This window comes from Ovis aries, chromosome 6, assembly GCF_016772045.2.
Source record: "Ovis aries strain OAR_USU_Benz2616 breed Rambouillet chromosome 6, ARS-UI_Ramb_v3.0, whole genome shotgun sequence".
NCBI classification, from domain to species: Eukaryota; Metazoa; Chordata; class Mammalia; order Artiodactyla; family Bovidae; genus Ovis; species Ovis aries.
The window spans coordinates 66,213,348-66,225,788 of NC_056059.1; the positions used below are offsets into that span (position 1 = coordinate 66,213,348).

General features: G+C 34.4%; 1 protein-coding gene across 1 annotated transcript in view; it reads right to left on the bottom strand.

Moving 5' to 3' along the window:
- Positions 1-3,800: 3,800 nt before the first annotated feature.
- Positions 3,801-12,441, bottom strand: part of GABRA4 (gamma-aminobutyric acid type A receptor subunit alpha4) — a 78,570-nt gene continuing 69,929 nt past the window's right edge. Inside the window, exon 9 of the mRNA XM_015096482.3 lies at positions 3,801-6,304. Coding sequence (XP_014951968.1) covers positions 5,771-6,304 — 534 coding nt within the window. The 3' untranslated portion in view covers positions 3,801-5,770. The remainder of the gene's footprint in view (positions 6,305-12,441) is intronic.

The following is a 12,441-nucleotide window of genomic DNA, read 5'->3' on the forward strand; positions in this document are numbered from 1 at the left end:
TTTGGATTTTAATTCAATTTAAAATCATAGATCCTTCCTTAAAATCATAGACCCTTACCTCATCGACCAATACTAATTTATATGTATGTTAAAAAATGAAAGCTCTGGTTTATTGTATATTAAACTGGAAAACAGTATATGGAATCAGTAAAATGACAATAAACATGTTCCATTATATCAGCAAACACCTGCAAAGCTGTCATGCAGACTACTGTTCACAAATATAGGTGGCTGAGAAAGACTATGTCAGTCAACGGTTAACTGCAATAATATTTATTTTCTAGTATTATAGTTTTTTCCTTCCCCCAAAGGGAAGTGTTTTCTATCAACACTGTCATAACAGATTTAATCTAGGTTGAATACCTGATTCCAATGACACCTGATAAGCAGAAGGGAAAACCAGGTAGCTCTGGTTGTCAGTAAATGATATCAGCAAAAGATAATCTGGTCAACCTTGATCTAATGGAAATAAAAATGATAGATGGATTCAATTTAAACGGGCGAAATACAGACATTTATAATGCACTTTGCTCCTAAGAAATCCTTCCAAAAATATAATAATTAAAAATCGGGATGAAAAACACATCTATAAATACAAGTAATTGACCATAAACTATAATAAATAGCTTTCAAGTGGAGAGACATTTGTACTCACAGGAGAAAGAATATTGACTAGCACACATATCTTGACAGGATGTGGATTTCACTGAATGTTACAGTCCTACACTGTCCTCCAAAGACTGAAGTCACCATAATACGGAGTGTGAAAAGGTAAGAGAAAAACAATCCTGTCTTCATGAGTTTCCAGTTGTTTATTCCCAGATGGTAGAATATGGGGGTAAAGACAAAATTGCTCTAGACTCTGATAGAAGCCTGGGAAAGCAGCAATAACCACTAAAATACTAACAACACGGAGAAAGTAAAACTGAGAGTTCTACACTATGAGTCACACTGACCACCCAAATGTCAACAGCAGAGAAATAATATGGTCTCTAGGCAGAAGATAAAACAAATCTCGGGAGATGGGCTTGAAACCTGAGATTTAAAAAGCTGCTGTGGGCTAATCTGATTCATTCTCTTGCCACTTCCCACTCTATAGTTTGGTAAATACCTGACTTCATCCAGTGATTAACAGAAATCAGCCCAGAAGGCAAAGAACAAAAGCACAATGAAAATGCAGATAAAGTTCATACTAGAGAAAACATTTTTGGGGTGGAAATGAAGGAAAAGTTTATATAAATAATTCTCTATAGCCTCAAATAAATTATAGACATGATCTCATTAAGACAGTCAGAGGCTCAAAAAAAAGAAAAAATTAACAGAGACTATAAAAATAAGAAGAGAGAAATGTAAAAATGAATTGACACAGAGTGGGAAAGGAAGGGAAAAGAAGAAAACCAAAACTATTATGAAGTTGAAAACTAAAACAGAGGGTTAAAAAACAAACACAAACAAAACTAAATACTTTCAGAGAAACGAACACTTTGAAAAAATGCGATTTAGATACATAATAGGGGAAAAAATCCTGAAATAAATTCTGAAATCTGGAGTAAAAAGATATAGTATCTTTCAAATCTTTTGCTTTGACTATCTAAACTTCAATAATTTCTTCAGTTTTGTCCTTGTATTTCTATCTTAAGTTGAGATAAAGATAAATGGAATATTTTTAAAATTATTTAAGAGCATTCATTTGTGGAACATTTGGCTCAAATTTACAGAATTCTGTCTTTTAATCAGTCAATCTATTTTTCAATACAAACACTTGTACAAAAGTATCTGGCACAATATTCATGAAATATTAACAATTTCTCTGCAGTAGGATTTTGAGAGGGTTCATAATTTTCTGTGATACCTATATTTATTTTTTTTAATCACATATTTTTATGAATGACAATGAACTCATTGGGGTAAAAAAAACAGAATTAGAAGACAAAGATTGAGAGAAAAGAAAAATGAGATATCACCATTCTGTTACTAATTCTAGATTTATGGCCGTCTATTTCATAGCTCTTACAGCAATCAGATAATTTCTCTGAAACAGAAGCAATAGCATGTTCGTTTTCATCTTATTATCCTGCAATATTTTCATTAAACTGCCACTAATCCAGGATCATATCTATTCTCTTTAGTAATTTACACAAAATTCTCTCTGTCCCAACATCAGCAACTCTCACTTCCTCATGTTTACCTTGCTTCCCAATACCGTGAAGAGTTTCCTCTTGAAGTTCAAAATCTGTATCTCTTCATGCTTCAGAGGGTGGTGAAAATATGCTTTTGTTGTTTGTGGGAGTAGGCAGGGGATAAGAACTCCCAATTATTCTACAAAATTCAGTTTAAGATCTCTGTGAAGCCTTCCCTGCCATCACTCTTTTTTTCTCCCCATCAACAGTCATACAATTACATGCATTCTTTCCTCACCGTCTATACCAGTGCCATGCCAAGCAATATTAGATGCTGATGCAAAAGGATAAATTATTAATACCAATCCCATATTTATTTAAAATTTAGGCATTTTGTTCATCATCAATTTTTGCATTAATTTTGATTTTAAATGATGGAAAAATGACCTTTCAAAGTTCTTTCCAGCTCTTTGCTTTTATTTTGGTCACTAACTTCTCTATGATTCATGTCCATTTGTAAAAGAGGATGATTCTACTCTCTGCCAACTCAAATTCAAGGTTTGTGAGGTTCAATTTAAAGTATACATTATTCAAATACTCTGTATATACACAAAATGCAAGCCCTTTTCAACTGTGGATTAATCATGTAAGTAAATTATCATCCCTAGTCATACCTGGAAGTTGGAGGTAATTACGTAGCAGCAGTGAATATAGATCCTGGTACTGAAGGAAACAATTCTGAATTTTATCTGTAAGTGATAGAGACAAGTACTTCCTTGCTGGTCCAGTGGTTAAGAATCTTCCTTGCAATGCAGAGGACGTGGGTTTGATTCCTGGTCAGGGAACTAAGATCCCACAGCCTGCAGTGCATTGAAGCCTGTTTGCTACAAATGTATAGTCTATGCATTGCAACAAAAGTTCCTGCACAATGCAATGAGGATCCTGAGTGCTGCAACTAAGATGCAGCCAAAAAAAAAAAAAAAAAGATAGAGACATAAAAAGGTACCATTAATAGCCATTCTTTTGCACAAACTGCCAGGATTTGGGCTCTCCTAATAACTCTTGTGATATTTCTCATGGTAAAACGTGACTGGTTCTTCACAAAAGTGTTCCATTAATGCAGCTCTGAGTTATTGAAAAGATAGAAAAGATCATTTTAAAAAGTTAGCTTTGAATTAATTTGATGGAATTGAGTTAAGGAAAACAAACTGTATATTTTTACTACTAACATGTGGGCAATAGAAATAATTCCTTTTCACAAGAATGATTAAACATTCTGATCAATTTATTCTTCCATTTAACAACTAAGAATCCTTGGTTAGTTTTGTCCTTTCTCTTTGCTTGGCTACCTGAATTATTTTAAAAATCTTCTTCACATACAAAGGTAAAGACAAAATTATGAATCCATCTGTATCACTGATCTACAAATCTAAAATCATTTCTTTTTATTCCCTAAAAAATCTGCAAGAATTTATAGGAGAAGAATTTCTTTAAAAAAAAGAAAGCCAATGAACTATTCTTAAGAATAGGCCAACAGACAAGCAAGGAGCATTTTCCTTACCAAAGAAATAAGGTCATTTTGTTGGAATAAAGAAACAATCATAGCTTCTGACCACAATTTCAAACATCATCCTGAAGGCTATACATCTATTCACATTCATGAAATAATTTATTATCAGCTTTTTTGTTATAAGTATTCTTTATTAAATATATACACATATACAAATTTTACTGGGCTTCATACTATTGGCATCAATTTGTAAATGAGGAGTTTGGATTGGATGATTTCTAAAATATTCTTCAGCCTTAAAATTATTGATGATTCTAAGAAACAGCTAGAGACATAGCCAAGAAGGAATTCTTAGATATGATTCAAATTAAAATTTAGTATTTGCACGTTTTATAGGTCTCATATACAACCATTTCAAGGCAATTCAACAACTAAAAAACTAATGCAAATTAATATATATTTTTTCTAAAAAAATAAGAAATACTGTTGACAAGGTGGCCATTTCTATCAAAATATTCCCCAAACATCCAGAACACATTCATTCACATACCCCAGTTCAGGAAGAGAGAAGTACAGAAGAAAAATCTTGGAAGTAACACAACCAAAAAAACTAGGCCTAGATTTAGAGGCATAGGACTGCTGAAAGAAAATTAATTAAGCTGTTAAGCCTACCTAATAAAAAAAAGAAAAATCAGCACATGAAAGTCCTGATAAACCACATAACAGCTTCAGTAGCATCCTACCACCAGTCATGATTTTTTTTTTCCTTTACTCCATTCTTTTACTGTTCTTATAATTTTAAAATACTCACCTTCGTTATGAAACTGTATAAAAAGTCCCCCCAAAATAAACATAAAACTGCCCAGAAGTATGAACTATGGACACACAAACTCCCTAGAAGCTTAGTATTTCACCAGCTGATATAGCTCTATGTTGGGAAAAATATCTAAAAGGCTTTGTATTGAATTCCTGATTCTGATGATTCTGTGATTCTAATCAAATTCTATTCTGAATCTATTCAAATTCTATATGTGATTCTGATCAAGTTTGAGACAAGTAATCTATAAGGTCTTATAGTGCCCAGATTACTACTTTGAGGTACACAGTGCTTTTCACTAAGAGAACAATCTTTACCACATTTTCGTTATACACTGAAGTCACTTGCTGAAGTTGCGTTAATGTGTACTAATCTCAAAAGTGGCTATGTGAATAATACACTTGTTATCCTCTATCAATATAGCAGAAACAAATATTATGTCATCAGACTCTAAATAAACCTCCTACACTAAAGAATGCAATGTCTTCTGCTAGTTGGTGGTTCATTAGCATGCACTTACTCTCCTATTTGAGTAAAAGTGCAGGTAAAGGTGAAAGAGCTTTTCTAGAGAGACAGTGTCTAACATAGTGCCTGGAACATGGTAGGCTCTGAATAACTATATGTTGAAAGGATATATAACTGAATGAACTATTATCAAAAGGAATTCATACAGTAAGTTAAACTTTGGCTCAAAGTACAAATTTTCTAGTCAACTGTTATTTGGCCAACACATGGCAGGAACACATTTCTCCTGGTCTCTGTCTTTGTTGCAGCAGAAGTTTCACTCTATTGGTCAGTATTTGTTGTGTTCCATTTTCCTTTTAAAAATGTTTCATATAAGAGGAAAAGTCCTTTTCTTGAAGATACTAAGAGGATCTCCAAAAGTTACTGTGGCTTATCATATCCAAAGATTCTGATTAAGAGCAGTGCCACTGGGAAATTTAGGGTGGTTGGTTGATATTCATAGTGTGTATTAGAAAATATCATAGACTGTTTTCAAAATTCAATGCATAAATATGCACCATGGATCTCTAATAGCCCTGTTTCGCTTGTCCCAACTTTTCAGGATAGTCTGTATTCCATCTAATTTGAATGTTGAATTGATTCTATTTAAATCATCTTTCTGAAATGAAAGATAGCTCACTTTCCCTTCACTAAGGAATTAATTAACTCTCCCAATGACTGGCTGAATTTTTTAAATGGAAAAATTACATGGAATTTTTATTTTAGTAAAGAACAATTGTTTTAAATTGTTTAAAAACATTTAAAAAGACATTCTGTGTTAAGTTCATCATCTTTTAGGAAACTACTATAGCAACAAAATTACATTAGACTTTCTGATTTCTCCATAGTGTCCTTAGATAAGTAAACAACCCAATAGACCATATTAAATGCCCCAAATGTTACTGGAAAGAGAATGCGGGCATATTTGTCTATTTTACTTGTGCCAGATCCAGAAGGTGGTGGAGCAGAGGGAGGAGTAGTGGCTGACAACTTCCCAGAAGTCCCTATGCTATTAACTGTGGTCTTAATTCGCTGCAGTCTTGATCCAAACACATGCTGGGTAGAAGCAGATCCAACTGGGACTTGTCGGGGCACATACCCAGTTCTACTAGGAGTAGAAGGAAGAGCAGATGGAATTGCTCTTGCGGCAGATATAGTTTCAGCTGCGTTTGCACGGCTAAATGGGTTTGGACTGGAAGCTAAGTAAGACTGTGGTGTGGCTTCAGAAGATCCTTGAACAACCGTGGAAGACTTGCTAGAATGGTTTCCCACATCAGTTCTGCTGCCAACATCAGATTCAGAGTGAACCAAGGCGTTGGCTCTTTTTCTCATGCTCAAATTGGCATTTGTGTTCTGAAAAGGTATATTAAAAATTATATTGGTTACATAATTTTATGCAATTATACAAAATTTAAATGGATCAAATACTTACAAATTAGCTCCTTTATTAATGTGCTACAGTCATTCAGCTTCTTGTGAAAGCTTAAGAATATCTAACTTAAAAAGGACACATATATATTTGAAACTCTGAATGAAGCATCTTTTATTTCAAAATATTTTCCATACTTATGAATAATTAGAATTTAAATCTATGGAAAGATTAGGCTTTTAGAACTTTGAACTAGAGTTATACTTGATTTTACTTTAAGGGTTCATGATGATAACTGTACAATATCTTTCTCCAGTTTTACTGATATGCTATATACATTTCAATGAGTTTAGTAAATGTTCGCTTTATAAACAAGAATGATATCTATTTTTGTGCACAGAATAAAAACAATAGCCATCTATATGTGTATAATATTCCTTTAAAAAGACAGAAACTCCAAAACCTTAACTTCTAAATCTCTGGGAATTATTTTCATAATCTTACATTGACATTATTATATAAAATCTAGAAGTCCTAATGGCAACCCACTCCAGTGTTCTTGTCTGGAGAATCCCAGGGACGGGGGTGCCTGGTGGGCTGCCGTCTATGGGGTCACACAGAGTCGGACACGACTGAAGCGACTTAGCAGCAGCAGCAGCAGCAGCAGCAGAAGTCCTAATGCATTTTAGTTTTTTACCACAATTAATAATGTGAATAGAAAGGAAAATCATTTTTAAATAAACTGTTGTATTATAATATAAATATCATCACAATATCATTGCATAAATATCTGAGTTTAAACTATTTACCAATAGTATTTAAATCAAAATGGAATTCACCATTTTCCATAAATGATTTTATGTATAGAACAAGACTGTATCTGAATACAGATGGTAAGCATTAAAATTCTTATATTTTGACAGGCATGATAAATAACCATAGAGCCAACTATAGATTGTCCATACTAATGAAGGAAAGCAATTGCTCAAACAATTCCCAAAATAATCATGTCTATCTTTAGAAGATACTGTGACTTTTTGCAACAATCTTCCTCTTTAATTATGTTTATTCTAAGTTATACTAAGGGTATATTGTAATCGCTTTTTCCATCCTCTTTTCGCACCATTTTATGAAATAAATGGTGGGTAAGGAGATGGAGAAGTACAGAGAAGAGAGAGACATGATGAAGAAAAGCTCACAAGTGGATGATTAGAAGGAGCCAACTTGCAAGGAACTTTATGGATAATATTATACAAAATTACTTGTGAGCTCCCTTTACAGAGAAATATTTATTTTACCCGTAAAATATTTTTCCAATACTACACTTATTGAACAAGTTGAAAGGATTCAGTCCATACATATCTCATAGACTTGTGAATTATGGCCTCAAGTTCCCTGAGTAGAGAGAGAAGAAAAAGGCTTGCAACATGCAGAGCCAAAGCAGGATCTGAAAAGGTTTAGGAAGTACTTTTCATGTCAGCCTGGAGTACTCTTCTAAACTCGTTGCAGCTGAACTCATGAGAAACTGGAGTCTCACATATGTCACATAATTTGAGTGGAAACAAGTGAAACCAAAATTAACATCAACCTAAAAGCTAAAGGTATCATTATTTGCCTTGTACTTTTCCTATACAAAATACATTATAAACATCACCTGTATATTAATCCTCAGATTTTTAATCCCTCTTTACAGAATTAATTTTAAGATGTTACATTCAAGATGAAAAATATAAAGAATGATAAGGTATAGCCACATCATTTAAAGAGTTTACACTATCATTGGGAAGATAATATGCACTCCCACACACATGATGCAATCAAAAATATAAGAAAAAGTAAAACAGAATGAAGGGTCAAGCTGTGGCAAAATATTAAATATACTAAGAAAAGAAGGGAAGAAAGTAATAAAGGGCTGATTAGAGAAGCAAGAGAGAAATACATCTTTTCAAATACAGCTTGATATTTGCATATTGCCTTCTTCCACCAAAAGTTGGGTTGCCCATAATCTTTAGAAACTCCTGTTTTCCCTCAGACTAAATTCTAAGAATTGGAGATTTCTGCTTCTGGCCAAAATGGAGCAACAGGAACTGAATTTACTATTTCATAGGAAATGACCAAAAAAAAAAAAAAAAAGGAAAATATTTGTAAAACAACTGTTTTTTAAGAGATTGAGCATTAGAGAGCACAGGACACAATCACTGAGAGAGAAAAAACAAAACTCAGTGTGCATACTGTGGTGGAGGAAAGGAGAATACACAAGCAATCTGACAGACCCCCTAAATTGAGGAGATGAGGCTGAGAACGTGATGAAATCAAGGTGGCTAGAATTCACAGGAAAAACTAGCAGAGAATTTGATGCTGGGAAAAAAAAAAAAAAAGCCAAAAGTCCTGAGGAGTCCCCAGTGAGAATTCTGCTATGCACAGATTCACTCTGAGTATGAGTTAACTACCCAAGGCAAAAAGAACCACCTGACAGGATTAGAAAAAACAGTGCGCAGCACATACCAAGCCAGGAATAGCACATGCTCCCTCCAGACATAGTGGAAAATCTCACCATTTATGTAGCTTTTGGTGGAGTCCTCAGAAGAGCCTTGCCTCGGTAGTATGGAATAGTTAGCTCCACAGACTGTTCCAATCCTACCTAATGAATTTTAAAAGTGAGACCTTAAAAGACGAAACTATAAGTGACTTAACTGTGCCTCAGAAGGAAGCACAAGAACATTTGTAGGACCCTGTCTTCCTTTCTTCCAGATTAGAATCCTTCTGAAATATTCTGAAATACCAACTGTGAGTTATGTTCTAATATAGCTGATTGCTTCCCACGTGGCACTTGTTGTAAAGAACCTGCCTGCCAATGCAGGAGATGGAAGAGATGTGGATTCAATTCCTGGGTTGGGAAGATCCCTGGGGGAGTAAATGGTAACCCACTCCAGTATTACTGCTGGGAAATCCCATACACAGAATTGCTTGGCGGGCCCCAGTCCATGGGACACAACCGAGCATGCATGCAGCTCACAGCAGCGGGGTTACATGGATGAAAGTCACAGAGTGAGTGACTGAGTGTTCTGCCATGTTGTACAGCCTCTGGATACTCAAATATGGGGGAGACATTAAAGAGCTTCATAAACTACACCTATAGGAGTTAGTCAAGTATTTGTAACAGTCAAGTATATTGTTTAAAAATTATTCAAGACTTGGAAATCAGAAAGGAATACAGCATGTCCCTGCAATGTCATTGTGGAGCATGGTTTAAAAAGTCCATCCAAGGATTATCAAGTCTCTTGGAGAGTATACTTGAGTTTGATTTTTCTATTTAATATTGGATTTGACCCCAAACACTGTGAGTTACATATAAATTTATAGATTACTGTTCAGTAGAAAGGAGCACCAAAGGTTATGATTTTGACTCCCTGAAGGATATTAACTACTTCTGTATCTAATCTAGCAGTCTCATTCTTCTATTCAAATAACAATAATAATGGTTACTTATAGGCATTCCCCCAAAAAAGATTTTGAGCCAGTTTTACTAATAAGTAGTATCCTCATTAATTAATGAATTAGACAAAACCTTGACATAGATTCATTCCATATTTGTATGACTCATGTTTTTGACGTTTTGAAAATTATATTGACACTATCCACTACTAGGCAAATTTTAAATATCAAAGTAATATAAGCACAGACTTGAAGAACATGTCTGGAGAAAACAGTGACTTCAAGTCAAAGAGGCAGGATCAGTCTGTGATTAGAAAAAAGAATCAATGAAGCATGAGACTTTATGAAAGTAGAGGAAGCAGTATGAAGTATGCCACTAGGATTATCATCTGAAAAAAATAATCAAGTCTTTTTATTCCCAGTTTTACAGTGTTAGTGAACTTCTAGGATAGAAAGCTATCTTATTAATCATAGTAGGCTAATGCACATAGCAGGCATCTATTTCATTTTTTAATAAATTTCACTGAAATGGACATAATACAGTTAAGATTCTATTTCAGATTAAAGAGCAAGTTTCAGAAACTTTCTATCTGACCTTCAGATGACTATCTCTTTGTTTATGGACATATGTCCATAATATTGCGGATAACACCTAAGGTGTATAAATTATCTGGACTTGAACCCAGGTCTGACTAAGAATGCCTAAGAAATCTCAATACTCTAAATATCATAACCTACAAAAGCAGAGAAGAACTAGACTGATTCAAGGCTTAAATCTTTGCTCTTTGCCAGGCAGTCAAATGATACTGAAGTTATTTTGCATTGAGGTCTCAAGGTCCTCGATGTAAAAAGTAGTTGTCATTTTCCCTGATGACAAACTATAAAAGGATTGAGAAATCTGCTGACCTAACTGGCACAGGACTCGCTAGGAATAATATCCACACAGCCTTCAAGTATTGGAGCCGCTAATGTGTCAGTCAGAGTGAGGTTATGTTTCATACACAGGGTTGAGTATCTCTATCAGTATTCAGCAGATGTACAGTGGTTACAAACAAGAAAAGCACCTAAGCTTCATTTGAATTTTAAAAAATGATTTAGTTTGAGATCATTTTGTCATTAGTCACAATAGCCTGAAGCAAGGGAAACTGTCGGATAGAGATGTGAGGTGGCAGATTTAAACATTACCAACAAATTAAAGCAGCAACAGGCAAAGAAGAGCAAATCCAAGCAATTCGTCAATCATGACTGTGATCTGACACGATTTCTAAAGAAGTATTATCAACTACAGAGAGAAAATTCATCTCAACTTATTACTCTAGCAGCAATGAGATAAAGTGACTGTGCAGAACGCAAGCCACATTCATCTTGCTTATTTGAAAAGCTAATGAAGTTTAATAAAATGTAATTTAACCCTTCTAAATTAAAAACAAACAAGGCTAATAATGAACAGGTTTATCTTCTAGAATATCAATGAGTCACATACCAAAAAAAAAAAAATCCAATAATGCAAAGACATTTATTCAAGGCCTGTTCTGACAGGCCTTCAGGGGTTAGACACACATCTTATTTAATAAGAAAATAAACAATGATGGTAAGAGCAGATGAAAAACTAAATCCCAAGGTAATGATTCATGGAAGACCTTCAGTAGTGTTTTTTTAAAAATGTTACCAAATAGAAATAAAAAACATTCCCTACAAATAAGCATGCTAAATATTTCATCAGTTGTTACCAGGGGATTCCAACATGCACTGAACAACAAAATGTAGAAATGAAAATGCCGAGTTCTCTATTTATTGTATTTCATTTCCTCCCAATGTTAGCTTTTAATTCAGTGTTTGCATTTCCATAAGCTGTAGAAATATTACTTTCAATATCAGGCACTGGGATAAGAAATTTATGCCTTCAATTTGGAATTACCAGAGAACACAGTCTTACAGAATTCATTCATTTTGTCTAACATATTTAGAAGTTGAAAGAAGTAGGGTTTCTTGAAGATAAGTGATCTTTGGTCAGTTTTATTTCACAGTGATTTCTAGTGCTTCTTTTTATTTGCCAAGACTTGGTAGGTTAAATAGATGGCTGTAGGAGAGGAAATTTCTTAGTCAGACACTTCACCAATCAGAGCAGAAGTTCTCTGCTTGATCAGGTAGTCTTGGACTTGACCAGAATGCTACCTGGAATTGCTCCAGGAGATGTGTTCATCAATACTGCCAACATAAAAGTGGAGAGGGTAGAGGGCAAAGAATCATCTGCTCACTTTTTCCAAATGCAGACACTGAACAGGATAGATCTTCTCTTGCTCAATGATGAAAACAGCATTAAAATCACTCCAACTGTTCATAGGAATAACCTGGGATCTAGATAAGAACTCAGCATTAGGCCCTATTTAGAGGGCATGTTATTTATTAGTTATGCTACTGCCAGTCATCAGGGATCAGAAAATGGGAAACGCTGGCTAAACTGAATTGTGAGCCATCAGATCAGACTGTCCTGGACTCGAATACTGAATTTGCCATTTATCAGCTGTGGGATATTTGACAACTTACTAAATCTCTTGAAACCTCAAAGTTCTTATTAAAACAGGAGTAATAACGGTACTTCCTCATAAGGAATAAATAAGATAATGCATGCAAGGCACCCAGTACCTAGTAGGCATCAAAGGATATTGTATAGAAATAATCCAGA